Source organism: Melopsittacus undulatus, chromosome 3 (genome assembly GCF_012275295.1).
Source record: "Melopsittacus undulatus isolate bMelUnd1 chromosome 3, bMelUnd1.mat.Z, whole genome shotgun sequence".
Lineage (NCBI taxonomy): Eukaryota > Metazoa > Chordata > Aves > Psittaciformes > Psittaculidae > Melopsittacus > Melopsittacus undulatus.
In genome coordinates, this window is record NC_047529.1 from 115,924,431 (window position 1) to 115,942,848 (window position 18,418).

The following is an 18,418-nucleotide window of genomic DNA, read 5'->3' on the forward strand; positions in this document are numbered from 1 at the left end:
TGTCGACTCAGCATCCCAAAGGTGTGCAGGGAGTCAGCGGGACAGTGACTGCTGTCTGAGAGGTGATTGTCACAGGAGATAGAGGAGCTGTGCTACAAGCACAGGAGCTGTGAATACAGCCACTGAAAGCAAAGTGATGCCCCTTGTATTTCATAAGATTCAGTTTCTTCCATAGGTGGGGGTTAATCTCACTCCTGGCTCAATTCTACCCAGTGCAAGCCTTCAAACATTCATCTCATGGTTTTTTCTTAGCAGGACAAAAATCATTACAGAACACAATGAATTACCATGAACTGAATTATTTGTCCTAAGGCTGTTACCTGCCTTACCTGAACATTCACAGGAGAATAGGAAAGTCTATAGGTTTATTTTCCTGTGTTTTACATAGATGCTCACTAATTCCTGTGAACAAAAACAGCACTGATTTGTTTTGCTATCAGCCATTAGGTGTAACAGAAGGAAGTTGGAGTGGACTTTGCACATGAGATGTGCACCACAGGGCTTCGTAAGAGGCACCAAAAAGAAGACATATAGAACATTTCAAGTCCTAAAAGCCACAGATAAAAAGCATTTATTAGGTAGGAAGGATTGACTTCAAGAACTAAAGTTCAAAACCAAGGTCTGAATTAGGCTTGAAAGGTTTTGTTTATTAAAGGAATACATGTAAACACCAATACAATATAATACATGTTTAAGGAAAATAATAAAGATAAAAGTAGGTTGGGTTTTTTTGTGCAATTAACTCCAGACTGTGATTCCTTAAGCAAAACCATCATCATCTGAGTCAGCTGTGAGGTTACAAAAACCAGGAAAGGCTCATTTCTGACAAGCCATCTTGTCAAGAGCCCCATTCCTCCTAGACTCCATCATCACGATTCCCTCACTACTAACGTACTCAAGAAAGAAACAGTTGTGTCATTACCTAAGCCAGATGTGAGTGACAGGTCCCCTTTCCTTCTGCTAGAAGAGCGTGCTCCTTCTGCTGCTCACAAAACCAGCTTGTGCTCCTGTGCTATCTTACCCTGCCTTTACTTCCAACCAGCACACGGGCACAACCTGACCAAGAAAAGCATTTTAAAGCAACATGGAAAATATTTGTTCTGCAATTATCACCAGGCAAACGCAACGGGACAGATCAACACGGGCAGTGACATTGTAATGGTTGGGCTAGAGAGCCCCAGGGATGGAGTCAGGCGGCTGAGGGAAGGGAGGCTTCCCTTGAGCAACGAGCCCTCTCCAAAGTGACAGCCAGGGCAGTGCTGGAAGGAAGCTCTGGATCACATTGGTCTCCGCATTAGAGATTTCCGACCCGCTCGGTGCAGGAAGTTGTTCCTGTGGCTCACCTGAGGGAGTTCCTGTTATGAAGCCAGAGGGTGGTAGGTTGAAACACAGTTTCTGAGTGATGTAATCTTGGACAGCGCTCCGTAGGCAGTGATACCGGTGACCTGGTTACAACCTGCAGTGTTGTCACAGCCCCTGCGCTGGGCTGGTGATCACAAGAAAGGGAAGAAAAGGGAAAAAAAAAGAAGGGAGTGGAATAATTTAAAGAGGGGGGGAAAAAAAGAAGAAAAAAAAAAGACTTTCCAGATTTCCTTTGTTTAAGTGAAGCATTTTCCTTTTCCACTTTATTTGAATACACAGACCCGGTGTCTAACAGATGGAGACTGTGCAGATGCACTTTTGGGAGTGCCCATAAAATCCACTGCTAAAATACAAATGGAGGGATAGTTTTTTTCCCTTTTTTGTTTTTTTTGGGGTTGTAAATTCAATAATCATTGCTGTCACCTCATTTTCCCAAAGGAATTTGCCCTTTGTTCTCCGGATAAAGCTGGGGAGAAGAAGAAAGAGAGTGAGAGCAAAGGAAACATTTGGGAAAACACCCCACAGATCCATAATCTGTACAAGCATTGCAGCATAGAGCATTTGTGTGTCAGGAGCCCATGCGAGCAGCGCTGCTCAGCAGCAACAACAGCACACAGCACAGTGTTCTGCATTTCTTATGTTCTTCTCCCATTCTCCAGGCCTCCCTAACAAACAAACAGGTCAGCTAATTGGCTCATGCCCAAGTCTTACCCACTAGGGTTTGCTCAGAGATGTCACTTAGTCATCTGGCATGAGCAAATCCCAGGCTTCTTCCTGTCCGAGCAGCGGAGTGGGTGAAGGCTTTCTTTGATTTATTAAGACTATTAACAACCAAGCAGGGAAGTTGAGAAGCTTCCTCAAGCAGAAGAGTACAAGCAGAAAGCGTTTTCTTTCCTGAAGTAGCAGCTAAAAATAGGACACTTAGAGGAAGTAAAGTTCATTACATGATAAAGTGGTGGCTGTGGTGATGAGAGAAGAGTTTCTCCTTTGTAATCTATACATTTATTTAGCGTTATGTGTTCTTGCTCCTTATTAGAGTGCTAAAGCAGTGTTTATCTGGCTGAGGAAAAGATGACTTCCCTTTCTGTAGTGACTTTAACATGTAGCTCATCAAATACAACAAAGTCAAGAGTTATAAACAGACGTTGCCAGCCAACAAAGTACAACATTTGACAGCATTATTTGCCTTTTATATGCTCTTTCCACAGTGGGAAATGATATGCCATTTTCAAGACACATTCCACAGTATTATGCAACAGCTTTCTTAATTTTTAATGGATATATTATTTTTAATGTGTCAACTTTTGCATAAAGCATCTTAGTATTTTATTCAGCATCTGCCATTAATAAATTATTTGCTCTTTCCTTCCTCTGCCCCCCCTCCCAGAGCTGCACTTAGCACAGGGAAATGGTCGACTGCCACTATAACAGATACTTTGAACTGGCACAGCCTATAGACACTTCCACCATTAGACAAAGCACCAGGAGCACACTCTTGTTTCCGCTTGGCCAACAAGCTGGCAGTGCTAAACATCACAAACCACCCTTTGGTGAAGACATACACACACGTAGCAACCAGTTGCCATAAGAACAAGCTAGCACCCTGTACAACCTGTGATCCCTGTTACAAGCTTTTGGTCTCATTGCTCCAGCGTCCTTTAGTCACCACGTCCAAACGGTTTGGGACATCCAGAGGAAGCAAGTCAGGGGGCTTCTGTGCCAGACAAACTTGTCCACTTGACCTGAGTTTGTTCAGAGGACACGCACCTCTCATCTCAGCAGATCTGCCCATTCTATAAGGGCAAAAAAGGGATGAGACTTGATGTCTTCAACACCAGCAACACCAGCACCAAGACGCTCCGCAGGATTAAACTGCAAAAGCTTGATATGAAAAGAAAAATATAGATATGATTCAGTGAGTGAGAACAAAAACAACTGCTTAAAAGTTGCAGAAAGGTCTAAGGTAAAGGACATCCTACCGTTTCCCTGCTCTGTGAATGACTCTCAAGAGTGCGAAAGCATGCTTGAAATACCTAAAATCTAGTAAATGGAAGAAGACTCTCCTTTCCTTGAGTCTCAGTGTCACAGTCTTCAGAGACTACTGATCACAGCATGCAATTCCCTGAAGCACTGCACACTGGGACTTCATTTTAACCTCGTTTTTCAACAAAAGAGAGCAGCAGCCAGAGCTGCATCAGGAGAACTCTGGCCACTGCCTTTGCTTCATGTTAACCTTTGCTCCCATCACTGCACTATGGCTACAGCAGGGACAGGGGTCTGTAACTTTCCATTGCATACACTGTGAGCTGATGCTGAAATACCAGGATTGCAGCCAGTTCTCTATTTCCTAAAAAAAACCCAACTTTTAGAGTCATATTAATGGACTGAAAGTGAAAAACCCAAACCCCAGTGAGGGAAACAAAACAGTGTTGTGGCTTCGTGGAAATTTCCTAAAATCCAGCACCTCGTTTGCCTTTTAGTTGTACATCACATGCTGAATTAATGTGAAAAGGAAATCACAATATTTACATCTGTTTAAAGATACCACTCCAAATAAAAGGGAATGCAAAGGTACTACTCCAAAGAGACTAATAAAGACACACACAAATATTTTGCTGGTTTAGAACTGCTTATACTCTATTCAATTACAGGCAGTACAAAGGCATGATTTCTTTCTTGCTTTTTCTGCAACAGCTAATAGGATAACTTCTCCCAGTTGTCACTTGGAACAATGTGTATTCATATCTTAATGCACTCAACATCTAAGTGAGTCCACATCCATAAACATAGGAATTCACACATTCTAAGATGGCTCTGCTGTTTGCAGTCATAGTGTCACATAGTAAAGGTAGCTCAGTGACAGTGAATAGTGCTGCTGTGATATCTTCCCCAAGCCACCAGAAAGAGATGCAGTTAGTGTGTTCCAGCCTTCTGCTGAAAGGCAACCAGCACTAGCAGAGGGAAAGTATGGACACTTATCTTCTGGAGTCTGCCCTTCTAGAAGAACTTTAAGCTCAGAGAGCAGATGCAACACGAGCTGCAGTATCTATTGGAAAGCCACATTGAATGTTTTGTGGGTGGTGAAGCCTGGAGGTGCCTGAATAATATACTGGGTGCAAAATGCCAAACCAACACAACAATAACAGCTTCCTCTGTCACCAGAAATAAAGAGATCACTGTTTTCCTAGAAGCTGGCTAAACGAAGGGGGTGTTTACAATGAAGTCACCTGCACTGGAAGCCACAGCAGGAGACAACACCTGGCAGCTTTCTGTAGAGCTGAACATTGATCCCAGAGAGTTATTCTGTGATGCTTTGACCTGTTTACCCTTGCCAGTGGGGGGAAGGAAAGTCACAATGACAAATTGCTATCCATGCCAAGAGAGCTTTCTTCCTTTTCCTGACAAGGCTTCCTCAACAATGAATGGCAGCTTCCTTGGATAGTCACACAACAAAAATGTGATTTACTACTTCATATAGCTGAACCTCCACCAGATAAGTCACCACCCTGCACTGGAAGGCTTAACCTCACAGGCAATGGGGTGACTGTTCTCTGAACAGATATGGCCTTGTAAATATATCTGCAAGTGGCAGAGATGTATTTTTCACCTAAAGCCCAGATGGTAAAAGAGCCATTCTTTGGCATATGGGAAAACAGGCACTAGGTTAGTCTGCAGTGAAGAACACTCCTACGTTGGCAGGGAGAAGAGGACTGAATGACTTCACTTGTCTTCCCATCTAGTCTTAATGGCAGGAATTCCCTAAATCAGGTGTGGGTTTGCTGTTCCTTAGACATTTAAGTCCTGCAGCAGCTGTGGGTGAGGGTAGCAATTTGCTACCATCTAACAATATAGATTATACAAAAACATGGTTTTTCTTTAGTCACTTTCCATTCTATCTTTGCCAGAAACACAGAGATACATGCTTTCACCTTCAGTGACTTCATGTTACCTAGTCAGAATAGGAGGTCCAAACACCTAGTTCCATTTCCATTCATTGTTTCACAGTAACAGCACAGAAATCAGTCACTGGGTCTTTTGACTCACTGCATTTTCAACATTTCTCTCCTCCTTCTTCTTCAAAACCTATTTTTTTCCACTCGGCTCTGTTCAAATCTGCATCTAAGTCATGTCATTAATTATGCATTCACTCAGAAGATACTCTTCAAAGCCAAACAACACAGTTCACATATTCCACTTGTGCAGAACAAGTGATACAGGTCACATCCAGGCTCCACTCCTTCAGTTATGTCAAAACTCACTCGAAGGAAGATGGCATTACCTGAAATTCAAGACCCTGTACTGCAAGTTTATTCTCTCAAGCATGAGCACCTAAAGCTAAGAGTAAACTAAAAACAGCATTCAATACTACTCCTATTGAGTTTGAAAATGATGTATCAGTCTGGAAGGTTGTCTGTGTTTTAAAGTTTGCATTTTGCCTTTTGTCCAACCTATCAGTTATGTTCTTATTACAAAAGTCACTGTATTCACAGTCTAAAGTACCTTCCTTAACAAATGGCATACAGGTTTCCAGGAGAACAGCTACAGATTTTCAACCACAGCAAGGTCATAGCTTCTAAACAGTGTGTTACTGGTTCCACAGCACTTGGCATTAACACTTTTCAGTTTAATTCAATGTATTACAAATGTTTCCATGATCATTTAGGGCAGGATCCTTAAAACATCCTTGCATCATCAGCAAGTGCTTCCAAAGCACTCAGCCTTGACCAAACCTGTTCTCTGAAGGAATGGCAAAGCATTCCAGTTTTCTACAGAGACTCCTGGCAGCAGAACTCAGAGTCTCCAGATGCAACAAGAGAGCTGAGGAAATTCACCAGTGCTGATGAAAGAGCCATCAACTTTCCTGTCAGCAGCTTTCTGCTTCTACATTTACTTCACCAGAAGAGCTTAGGTCCAGTCTGTATGTGTACCTACAGAGAACGAATTTCCCCCTCAATTACCTGCTGGATCAGTGATCTGGCTTCCTTTGATACATGGTCTGGTATACTCAAAGAAGTGTGAGTGTTTATTCCTGATGGATGGCACTCAATCAGGGTCTGCAGAAAGAAAGAGAAGAAAATCCAACACTATAATTGATTAATAAATCGATCTGCCTACTTGGATTCTTCTCCTAATATACATGCAAATCAACACACACAGTTGAAATCTCAGAGCTCTCTAGCACAAAGTACTGATTCCGGGAGGATGTCTGCAGGCACTAAAGCCCCTGGAGATACACAACATTTATGTCTTAGTGCTTGTGCTCTATTGCTCAAACTTGAAGAGCCTGGGAATTTGGTGGACTTTGCTTTCTTCATGCAGAACGGCCTAATCACCTATTTGATTTGGCTGAGCACTGTCTCCAAATACCTAACTAACGTGTAACAGCAACACATGGCTTACACATTGTCCCAGGAAATAATACTGAAATTAGGGCAAACTTTTATAAATGTACAGACAGAATGTTTGGGAGCTCAGATTTCACTGCAGTTAAGAGGGCAGCATGGTTATTGGTTATTGTTTCAGCCCCGAGTTTTACACAGCTTTATCAAGCTGTTCTGCTGAAGCCTGAACATGTTTCATTGCTCTGGTCCCATGCAGACCAAACCAATTGAGGGTACTCTGGTCAGCAAAGCACAACTGAGACAGACAAGCAAGAAAACCACAACCAGGCACACCACTTGTGAGAAACCACAGGCCAAGAGGTCAGTTTTACCTAGTCAGTTGCCCCCAGTCCTACCTTCCCAGTGAGGAGCTCAAAAAGAATTGCACCCAGACTCCACCAGTCACAGGCTTCTGTCTCTTCTAGGATAGCGCCAACCTCTAAACACAAGACATTGCAATTAATATTAAAAGGGTCAGTTACACCTTCAAAATTAACATATATTTACAAGGTGACTGTTTAATGCTGACAGAACATATACTAAATACCACAGAGCTTTCATTATGCCTGCAATTTAGTTAGCCCTTTAGCCACCTACAGTTTGCATTGTTCAAACAGAGCAACGCTATCTATTTTGTGCATAATTTGCTTTTCCCATGCATACACAGGCATTTTCAAGACTTATGGGCACCACAGCTAGGATTTTTCTATACTGGACTAAAACTGGACAGTGACAGAGACCAGAGTGGCCTGAAGCATCCCTAGATGCAGCACAAGGGAGGTTACAGTAGCCTACTGCATGTTTTAGAGGGCAGGATTTGTCTCATGGCTAACCCATGCCCTTTGCTGGGATCACCATAGGAGGCTTTTCACAATAGCCTCTCTTGTCTGTTGGGAAACAGATGGAGATGCTAAATCTGCTTCCCATGGCCTAACCACAGCCAGCAACTGTCTATTGCTATAGCTCAGCCCAAATTCTACCTAGGTACAAATAGTTGTTGTTCTTAGCATCCAGCCAGTACCAACACTCTTACTGCTGTCCAAGAGACAGCGGAGATGTGAGATGGGAGTTAGAGCCCCTCGCCATACACATTCACACATTCAATAGCATGATGCATGCAGAAAACTTGGCCTTCCCTGACTCAGGCTTTAAGCTACAAAAATGATGAAACACAAACACACCACGCTGTCTGCTCTCAAACAGGCAGGAAAACAGATTGCAGCGAAGATGAAATCTTCATTTAGACTGTCAAAAAAATGCAGAAGCTGCACTAAAATAGCTTTGGTGGCAAAAGCCACACCAGCTTCCCAGCAGAGGACAACAATTAGCATACAGTTACATAGTGGTTGCCATGAAAAGCACTGTAGCATGTGTAAAACAAAAGATCTTGCTCATCATTTTATGGAGCTTTGCATGAGCATGGCCAAGGAGAACTACAGGTAAGTCAGAGTCCAGGGTCAGGGAAAGAAAGGCAGCAGACCCAGCCCTCCCCAGATGGAGCATGGGAATACGCAGGGGGATCCAACCCTTGGGCATATGGGCTGCAAGACACTGGGCACCTCTAGGACTAGGCTGAGGTTGCTGCTACAAGAGTAACAAGGAAGGATGGCTCATTGTTTCTTTAGGTAGGACATCCCTCACATTGAGAAGCTGATTACAGTTAATGGCGTTTGAATGCCCAATACATCACTATAAGGGTGTCACACATTAGAATTTATTCCATTCCTTACAGATTAATTCCTCTATCAGCATTGAGAAACTTCTACAAAGATCTAATGGCATCCATGTGAGGAACTGCAGCAGCACGATTACATGCATTTTTAAATGGCTTTAAGATCCCAGGCAAGCATCCAAATGAAGCTGAAATTAGGGTAAATTGAGAGAATTTGTGTAAAAATCAAAATCTGTTCTTGCAATTTAATTTCACAGACCTTCTAGGTAACTGTCCTGTAAAAAAAGAGAAACAAAACTAAACCAAACTCAGGCCTTAACACATGAACCAGCTGCTAAAGGGTTTTCACATCACCTCTCAGTGAAACCTCCTGACTGGAAAGGGCTTTCCAGTCCAACTGGGATATCCTAGAGCTGTGTGTTCCAATAATGTACACTCAAAACCAAGATAACACAAATTGAAAGTGAAGTCTAAAACCAAATACTTTAGGCTTCTTTAGAGCAGAGTTTTCCTTCCCATGTGGTTTTTACTCTGTGGATAGTCCAGACCAAAGGCTCTTTCTTCCAAACAAATAATGGGGTTTATTTGTTAGATTAAATTCCACACTTACTCCAGAATAAGTTCCTATACTGCCATTAATTCCCCATATTGACACATCCTACATTTCAGAATAATGCCACAAAGGAGATAATCCATTCTCCCCCATAGGTGTTCAGTGGGAATGGGCCTCTGGAGTTACAGCTAATTATAAAACAATATTCTAAAGGTGAAAACGACATAATTCTGAGCACAGGGGAAAGAAATACTACCAAAAAAAATCATTTCTGAGTGTTGGAATAATTTCCTTTTCTGTTGGCAATCACAGATGCTGATTCAGTTCTTTGAAGCATCCAAGTTACGCTGCCTTCTTTCATAGAACCACGCGCAGTTACTGACATAACCTCACTCATCCTTCACCCACTTTTGACCATGACCAAAATGACACAAGTAGGATAAATTGAGACCAGTCAAATAACACAGATTTCTATCTGTGCTGAAGGGCTCTGGCTGGGTTCTCATGCACCCATCAGAAACTGCATGACAAGTCATCTGGACCAATGCAGAACAGAAATGGTTTCCTCAGCTAAGGGAAACATCTGAGCATCCTTTTTTACATAAGCTAAATTTTAGCTCAGCTTTTCTCCTGTTACCCCATGTCTGCTTCCCTAGGTTCTAGAGTTTCCTTGCTTCAGATTAAGATACCTTAAAGAAAACCCCCAAATCATTGTGAATGCTAAAAATAAACGTGTTGTTTACATTTCTTTACTTTCAAACAGGTCACAATAGGCTGATCATAATAAGTTCAGTATATCACATCAATGTTACTGCATTTTATCTTGACTACACATCATGGGAAAATTCAGAAACTATAGATTATGAAGTGCTTTCAAGTGATACAGAGTAGCTAGCTAATGTAATGTACCACACAGGGCATATGCTCTTTTTAAAGCTTTAATATTGCAATAAATCTGAACTACAATATCTGCCTTCACTAAAAAAACATTTTCATCTCAATCCATCAGCAAAGCAATTTAGACTATAAATGCGAGCAACCCATAAGCTTAAGTGAATAACACGGGGATATTTGTGCCAATTCTTTACTTCATGAACCTTGAAATCAAGGACCTTATCCCCATTTATACAAACACAAACGTGGACACACGTGTGGTATTTCTAGGACTAGTAGTAGGATATTTGCAGGAAAAAGAACTCATATTCTGCAGTTAAAAACCCATTTCTAATACAAAAGTAGGGTGAAAAAAATACTAGCAGCTCTTCCTATTTCTTCACTGCAACTTCAGAGGGAGAGCTTTCTTCTTCCTCCCTTCCCGATGCCTGTACAACATCTAGCACCAAGTACAACATGTCAACAGCAATGCTAAATTCCTGCACAGAAGCAATGTGAACAGCAGCCGAAGGGAAGGAGATTTGTAAAAGGCTATTGGGTTCAGCTAGAGACAGATGGTGCAGGTAAACACCTTCACTACCCAGCACCATCCTCCTTCCAGAGCAGCTGCTCTCAACTGAAAGGCCATTTCTTTATGGTTTCCATACTTATCTCAATATTTGCATTATACACAGTGATACCTTACTTCCTGATAAGGGATATGTTGCTGACAACGCTCTGTATTTTTAAACAGAAGTGCCAGTTCTAAAGTAAGAAAGCAGAACTTCACCTCTCTTTAATACACATCCTCGATAAAGTCATTAACCCTAACAGCAAGGCTGATTTTCTCATTCTATCTACAGCATTGTAACATGAAATATACTGTGCATGCTGAAGGATTTCAAAGGCTTTTATTACCACACCTCAAACATTTCCTCCTAAATACAGGTTCCTCCAGGGCCCACAATAGGGCCTCCCAACCAGCACTCACAAACACTAGCTTAACACAAAAGAAGCTCAGATTAAGGATAAACTCAGACATTCACAGTCAACTCAGGCCAGATGGGTTGCAAATCACCAAGAACAAAAACTCCAAAGAACAAAAAGACCAATAGCTTTGCAGGATAAATTATAACAACCCCCCAAAAAACCTGCATCTGAAGCCAGCTCACAAGGAAACAGGCTCTAGGTGGAAGTGCTGCTTCTCCATACAAACACCTAATAGTCAGGAAGGGATGTGCACTGAGGTGGTTTGCCTGAGTTAAGAAGGGAACATTTGACTCTTGGTGAGTTGATAAGAATTCTAAAACCCGAGGAGCCCTTTTCCCATGTTTCAAGCAGAAACAGGTACCTTCTAGAATCATTCTGCACTAAGAAAACACAGAGACCCATCTGAACTACTATCAGGCACCTGAAACCATTCCGGAGGAAATGGACGTGTCCAACATCCTGCAAACATCAGACACAATGTTCTCCCCTTCTGTGGCCATTAAGATAAACAGCATTGCACGAAACACCATTAGAGTCGCTTCAGAAATTCTATTTACCTTACACTCGTTTGACTTTAAAAGCTTATATTTTATCATATTTTAATATCGATAGATGTAAAGAAGCATTTGCAGAGAACCAAGTAAAATGAGTCCAAGCTAATTTACTCTAGGCAGATTCAGTCAGCCAAGATACCGTAAGACGCAGTCACTAAATAACACATCACACAAGCAATCTGGCCATAATGCTTTGCCTAAAATGCTTTAGCAATTTATAAACCACAGTATTGAACCATCTATAGTTAAGTAAAAAAAAGTTTATCATGGTCTTTAAACAATAAAGTAGTGAGGCAAGTCCAATGAACATCTGCTAAGATCAAATGGAGTATGAAAAATAGGAGGTTTCATCTTAAAGGTATTCAAAACATATGAGCATTTATGTTCCTCTTTGGAAGAAATTTCCTCATGTCACTAAGAGAATTAAAACTAACAGAGGGAATTTGTTCTTTCTGCCTTTAAGCAACCCAAGATGGAATTAAAACTTCTTCTAAAATGTGTAGGTGACAAAACAGACACAGAAACCTTTTACTGCTCTGTTACCAAAACAAAGCAAACACGAAGTAACCTTTCAGTTAGCTCCATTTATGTTCACAAGGCACCTTCTACACTGTCTCCAAGTTTTAGCCCCATCTGTAATAATATTAAAATAAATAAATAAATAAAGAAAACCCAACCACACCACACAGGTAAATCACAGCTCCTTCCACAGGTATTAACTACCCACAAGCACATGTACTTCACCTGAAACACGCTGTGTACTTATAACAAGCCTGAGTGCCAAACCACATCAGATTCCTTTCAGAACACACCCGATTCTCTCCCCAGACCTATGCTTTCAATTACCTACTCCAGGTTCATGGCATCTCCCTATTTTGGGAGCAATCAGTTGCCACCGTTTTCTGCGGGACACTGTTGTCTTTGGAGAGCTGCAGCACTCCAAGCAGTTGCTGCAAAGCTGTTACTCCCAGCTCCACAATAATCAATACTTCTTCTACAGCTCCAGACCTGTTATTCACAACAACCAGATATTTTTCATGTTAATGTTTAGTCCTGTTTCCTACTGCCAGGGCTTTTCAAATCAAGCTAGCCCATCCTGCTGTCTTTGCTGCTCAACACTCATTCACCTGCCCTGTTTGTTCCTTCCCTTTTTAGGATTACCCTGAGACATTCATGTCACACACAAAGCTAGGACAGAGGCAGAGAGAAAATCTAGGAAGTCCAGTCTTACACTATAAGCAGGAGACCAGCCCTCCCCTCGACACCTCGCAGGGTCAATGGCACTTTAATCTACCACAGTTATTTCGCTTCTTAAACAATCTACTCAAATTAAATTACTATAATACAGAACAGCAGATTTAATGAGTGCCTGCAAGCTCCTACTGAAAAACACATACACAAATAATATGCAGATTTTCCAGCATCAAATATCTATTTGGTAAACAGAGGCAAACCATTTTTTCCTTATTCAGTAAATAAAAATTATAGCATACAGGCTAATAATAGCAACCTAGCAATTTTTAGTTTCATGCCATATGTTTTAGGTTATCAGCTGCACTTTGCATCTGTATTTTCAATTGTCTAAGAGCAGAAGTGACATCTTCATTTGGGAGTACAAAAATCAGGTTGCACATTGAAACAGTTTGGTGGGTTTGGGGTCTTTTTGGGAACAAAATCCTCTACCCACAAAGTCTTATTTTAACGTAGGCTTTGCATTCTGTACAATTAGTAGCAGGTTAGATAAAACTAAATATACCATATATTTATGTGCAAGCTTCTGTGAAGGCTACTTTGTGTAAATAAGGCTTGATTATAGCACACAGCTTATGAAAGCATCAGAATAATATGATGCACTACTGATGGCCAGTTTCCTACTTACATTTTCTACGAAGCTAAGCTCTCTTTGGCTTTACGATCTCAACAAGCACATCTTCAGTTTTTAGTGAACACAGTCTGGTGAAAACTCATTGTTTGGAGAAGAAAGAAAGGAAAAAAGACTCCAGAGGCTGCCCAGTTCTGAAATCTCATCCTTTGAAAACACTACAGGGACGCGACAGAATGCATCCCTGCTGCTGGAATGAGAACTCGGTGAGTGTAAATAGAACATCTCATTCGCACGTCGTATTTGCACAAGATGTTAGACCAGAAAGCTGCTTCTACAACATGACACTTCACTGGTTAGATGGGAAAGAACCTAGAGGATTTCTTCTTTATGAGTAAATGCTCAACTTAATGTTTTACTTGAAGGCAGACCTGACTAGGCTGCAGACAATTCTCTCTTTCTCCCAGGCATTAAGCATGCCATGAAGGGACTTTGTTAACAAAGTTAACTATGTGATTTTAAACCCCTGACTATCAAGACCAGAACACAATTATTACTCCATTTAAAAGGTAACAACTCTTTATATTTAAGATCACAAAGTTGGCAAACCCGACACTTCAATAACAGAAGGTGATCATTTGCATTTCAAAATTCATCTATCTTGCTTTTCCCTCAATTAGACCAAAACATGTTGATTCACAGGTTTGTGTGTGTGTTAGTTTCTTTTTTAAACTTATTTATAGAGCAGAATAATGGCCCCCCTGCTAGGCTGGCATTTGCTCAAGTTTCTGTCCGTGTAAATTGAAGCTGTTACTGGAATTTTCCCCCCTTCAGAATACCAAGGCACATTAACCAAGAGATAAAGAGATAGGTTGCTGATACTATCAGCCACCGGGCAGGTGGATAATGCGAGGGAATTTCTGTTAGTTTTTGTGGGGTTTTTTTGGACAAATATGTGATAAGAGTTCTCAGGGGGCATGGAGAGCAAAGGGCTGTTTAAACAGAAGTGAATCATTCTCATCTGATCTGCTAATAACTTAGTGTTCAGCCATCAGCTGCTCAGCACTCTTTAAAGCATTTAGCAAACAAAATTGCTATAAAGAGGAGGAAAGTTAAAGAAACGAACCACAGAAACCTCACATTAGTCACCCGAACTGTATGCACGCAGCAGAAATTCACAGTTACAAGTGCTTAATTCTTCTTTAAAAGCAAATAGGTTATTCTTGGCCAAACCCCCCACAGTTTTACTTGAAGTGGTGTTGAGTTTATAGGGGATGATTTATAATCCATCATTTCCCTTGTGGGTTAGAGAAACAACATTTGACTTATCATAGGTGAACAGCAAAGATTTAGTTTGGCCATTAATCAAAGTATAGCACGGGCGCTACTTTTAAGCATCTGCAGATAGCTTTGTTGTTGCAGTGGTTGGTTCAGCATGAAGTTTATTTTTAATTGAGTACAACTATGCAGGAGTAAAGAGAGTTCTCCAGCTTTACCAACAGCTTCAACAGCACTATAACACACCACGACTCAGAGCTTGTGAGTACCATTGTCGATATGCAAATCGTTACAAATAAATCACATCTTCCCTCTCCAGTTCTTAGATGAAGTTAGGCAAATTAGAGCCAGCAAGTGCAACAGCAAAATCCATTAATGGTACAATGCCATCTGCCGTCTGTAGTGGAAAAGTGCCACCTCCTGCCACAGATTTAGCCCTGCTTTTAATTTATGCACGATATAAAATGACAATAGCTATTTCATACAAAATTAATTACATTGCTAGCAGGGAACGGTATGCAGCTTTCTAAACTATCTCTTCCCTCATCTTTTTGACACTTCTCCATTTACAATGTTTGCATTTGTGCCATTATTTTATATATACACACCAAATAATCTCTTTTCTACACATGCAGTCCCATTGCTTCTCTGCTTCTCGTACGATACCAAGCGCTGAGCAAGCCCTTGCTATTCACCACGGCAAGGATCTGATCACTGTTTCTGTTTCAATACTACCTCATTTTGCATTAATACAAGGTTACAACCTGGGGTACTAAAAGCCTCAAATACAAAATCCTAGATGCTGCAAGCAAGCTCCACACAGGTGGACCTCTATTCTCCCCTGGGTGTGAAAAGCTTCAACATTAATACATTACTATCCCTACACCCCTCCAGGAATTAGATTCTGATACATAAATTGTAGAATTGAGATTCCATGTTTACATGCAACCAATGAAGCAACTTAATATTTAAATATGTCCTGAGGCAATTCACTGCTAAGCACTTTATAACTTGTGCTGTAAAGAATTAACACCTGAAACCTTCTCAATTAAAAAGATCACATTGTTTCAAATACATTTTTACAACATTCACGTAATTCAGCAATTTTAAATGGAGCATCTCCTGCAATCTGTTGAAATTTCACACTCATCCTCTTCTTTTTTCTGCCTCCAAAATTCACTCCTCAAAAATCGATGCAGAAAAAGAACTGCATCCCAGCGCTTGTCATCTGTTCCCAGTCTCAAACACCAGCTAAGCATCTTTCCTTTCTTACAGCCTCTTGACAAGTGCACTTAAATAACAAAACAGTGCAATCACATAACATGTAAATTACTATGTCTAAATCCTGCTCTATCCCAAACTCTGATAAAAAACACCCAGCTATACACAGAGACAACATCTCACAAGCCAAGTTCCACTGCATCCTTCAGTTAGGAGGGAAAAGGAGAAGAAAGGCTCAGCACCTGAGTTAGGGCAATACAGCACACAATACTGGAAACACCAGGAAAATTGGAGCAAGGTACAGACTCACTTTGAGTCACTTTATGTTGTCACTGTGTTGTATTATAAGATATCTGATGAAATTTTGCAAAGATTACTTCTTCACCTCTACAAAACTACAACCCACTTGCCCATTTGTCTTAATGCACCAAACTGAAGCTAAGCATCATTCCAAACTCCTTATTCCAAGCAGCAGCTTGAGAAGCGACACTATCAGGATAATGGGGACACATGGGTTTCCAGGGACATGGTACACTCCTTAAAATGAAAAATGATCATCCAAATAAGGGGGTTTTCTGTAATACCAGAAAGCAGAAAGACCACTAACATGATTGTATTTTTAAGTTCTAGAGCAAGTTTACCAGCAGCAGTGGCACTAGGAAAGTGCTTTGGACTCTACCACACATCCTAATTGAAGGTACAGGTATTAAATCACTGCTCACAATAGAATGACACTTGGCTCCAAAATACATTTTATATTGCTAAATTACACCAAGTATGACTCTCCTATGCAAAAATCAGCATGAAACAGCTCTACTAAAAGTACACTTTGCAGAGATGATGTAAAGAAATATGAAAGATAAGAACCCCAAAGCAGCATCAATTCAGCCATCTTGCATGTATCTAATACTTGCATCTGCAAATCTTAACCTTGCAGCTCACCAGTGACAGCCACACAAAGCAAAGCGCAGCTTGGAACAGGACAGGGTGAGAAGGCAGCTTAAGCAAGAGAAGCCTGGATGGATACCGCATCCGTACTGTGAGGTGGAAATAAGGATGGAGCAGAAAACTTTGTTCTTGCATATGGGGACTTTTAATATTATTTCAATTGTTCCCTATGCACTTAATTACTGCAGGAGTTGGCGTGTGGGGGTTTAAAGGGGCAAAAAATGCATCTCTTTGGATCCTCATTAACACACAGAAAAATGAAGCTTTGACTTTCCCAGCTCATTAATGATGACAGGGTGGGAGAAGGCTGCACTTCCATCTTTGCTACTATTCAACTAGGGAGCACTGTGTTCAAGGCTGGGTTAGGGAGGCAGCAAACGCCACTTTCTAACAGGACATCATGCATGTTGGCAACCAGGACACATCTCTATCCAGCCACCACAAGAATTACTGAGATTCCCCTGATTTTCTTGCTCTTGAATTAAAGTGGGGTGAGGTGGAACACAAGAGTTGGGTTTGCTTTGATAGGTAAAAGAATTGTTTTATGTAATATCTGCCCTTCCGACTGGCACCTGAAAATACTTTATTTACTATTTATCTCAAGAACATTCAAGTTCTTTGTTGAGATCCTACCACCTTTATTCACAGAGGGCAGTTCCTTACTGTGCTTCAGTTACAGGACTAAGCCACAAACACCTGATGCCAGACTCGGTACAGAACTTCCATTGCTGATATCAACTTGGATTCTGACCTCTCCTGAAACCATTTGGAGACTCTGAGCTTGAGGACTCCTTGCACACCACTCTCAGAGTGCTCAGCACAAAGGGTATGTTGGCCGTTCAAATTCAGAATAAAGGAGAGAAACTGAAAAATAGCCACCCAGTACTCATTTGAAGTCAAAGGGTAGGGGTTTAAGCTAGCTATAAAACTACTTACAGCTTTATATGTAAAAAAACCACCTGGTTTTTGTCTTTCGCTGTCATTTGATCGCTGCATTAGCACAAAATAAATTGGGAAAATGAAAAGAGGGAAGGCTCAGTTTCAAGTGCCATCCTTGCTATAAAAACCCAAGAGATATTGATTTTATCACCCTCCTGATTGATGAAAGTAAAGAGCTCTCTAAACTATTTTAAAGCCCACTGTAGCTCAGGGGAAATGTCAGAGGCGTCTCGGAGTATAGCAAGGTGTTTTCAAACTGCTGTGTTGGGGGGTTTTCCCCCCATGTTCTTTGCATGTATAAATGTTTGCATTTTTAAGGCTCTTGGTATCATCTTTTCAACCTGTCCTTTCCCTTCTTTGCTCTTCTCAGTTATGGAGATGCACCCACATGTAGCAAGTAAGCGCAAGCAAACAAAACATTCCTTAAATTTGCTTAAACAAGACATTCAGTACAATGACTCTTTATGGCAATGAGCTAACAAACACCACCACAGTTCAACAATAAAGCAGTTATGAGCCCTCCAGCTTTTCAAGACATTCAGGCAAAGAAAATTCAGATGTTGCACGATCTCAAGCTCTATGCTATAGAGGCTCTGTGAGAAAATGAAAGCTGCTCATCTACTTTCCAAGTGAAACATTGTAGGTGATTGCTCTAACCTGGGGCACAGTACATTCTCTCTATGGCATCGTTGTCACAGGAATCTTCAACCTCCCTCCACCTGCTAAAATACGTTAGCTGAATGTGTCCTAAAAACAAAACGACAGGAGAAATCAAAACATTTTTCCCTTCCATTTTCTGCAGAAGTGAACTGTAATTACTCCTTT

At 41.1% G+C, this 18,418-nt stretch overlaps 1 protein-coding gene across 5 annotated transcripts in view; it reads right to left on the minus strand.

Annotated features, from left to right (window-relative positions):
- Nucleotides 1-626: 626 nt before the first annotated feature.
- RPS6KC1 (ribosomal protein S6 kinase C1) overlaps nt 627-18,418 on the minus strand; it is an 89,170-nt gene continuing 71,378 nt past the window's right edge. For all 5 annotated transcript variants that reach the window (XM_034060893.1, XM_034060895.1, XM_034060892.1 and 2 more), the window contains 4 exons: nt 18,251-18,340; nt 7,100-7,182; nt 6,321-6,416; nt 627-3,243 (listed from right to left, as the gene is read on the minus strand). In XM_034060893.1, the coding sequence (XP_033916784.1) occupies nt 3,133-3,243; nt 6,321-6,416; nt 7,100-7,182; nt 18,251-18,340 (380 nt within the window). In that variant the 3' untranslated portion in view covers nt 627-3,132. The remainder of the gene's footprint in view (nt 3,244-6,320; nt 6,417-7,099; nt 7,183-18,250; nt 18,341-18,418) is intronic.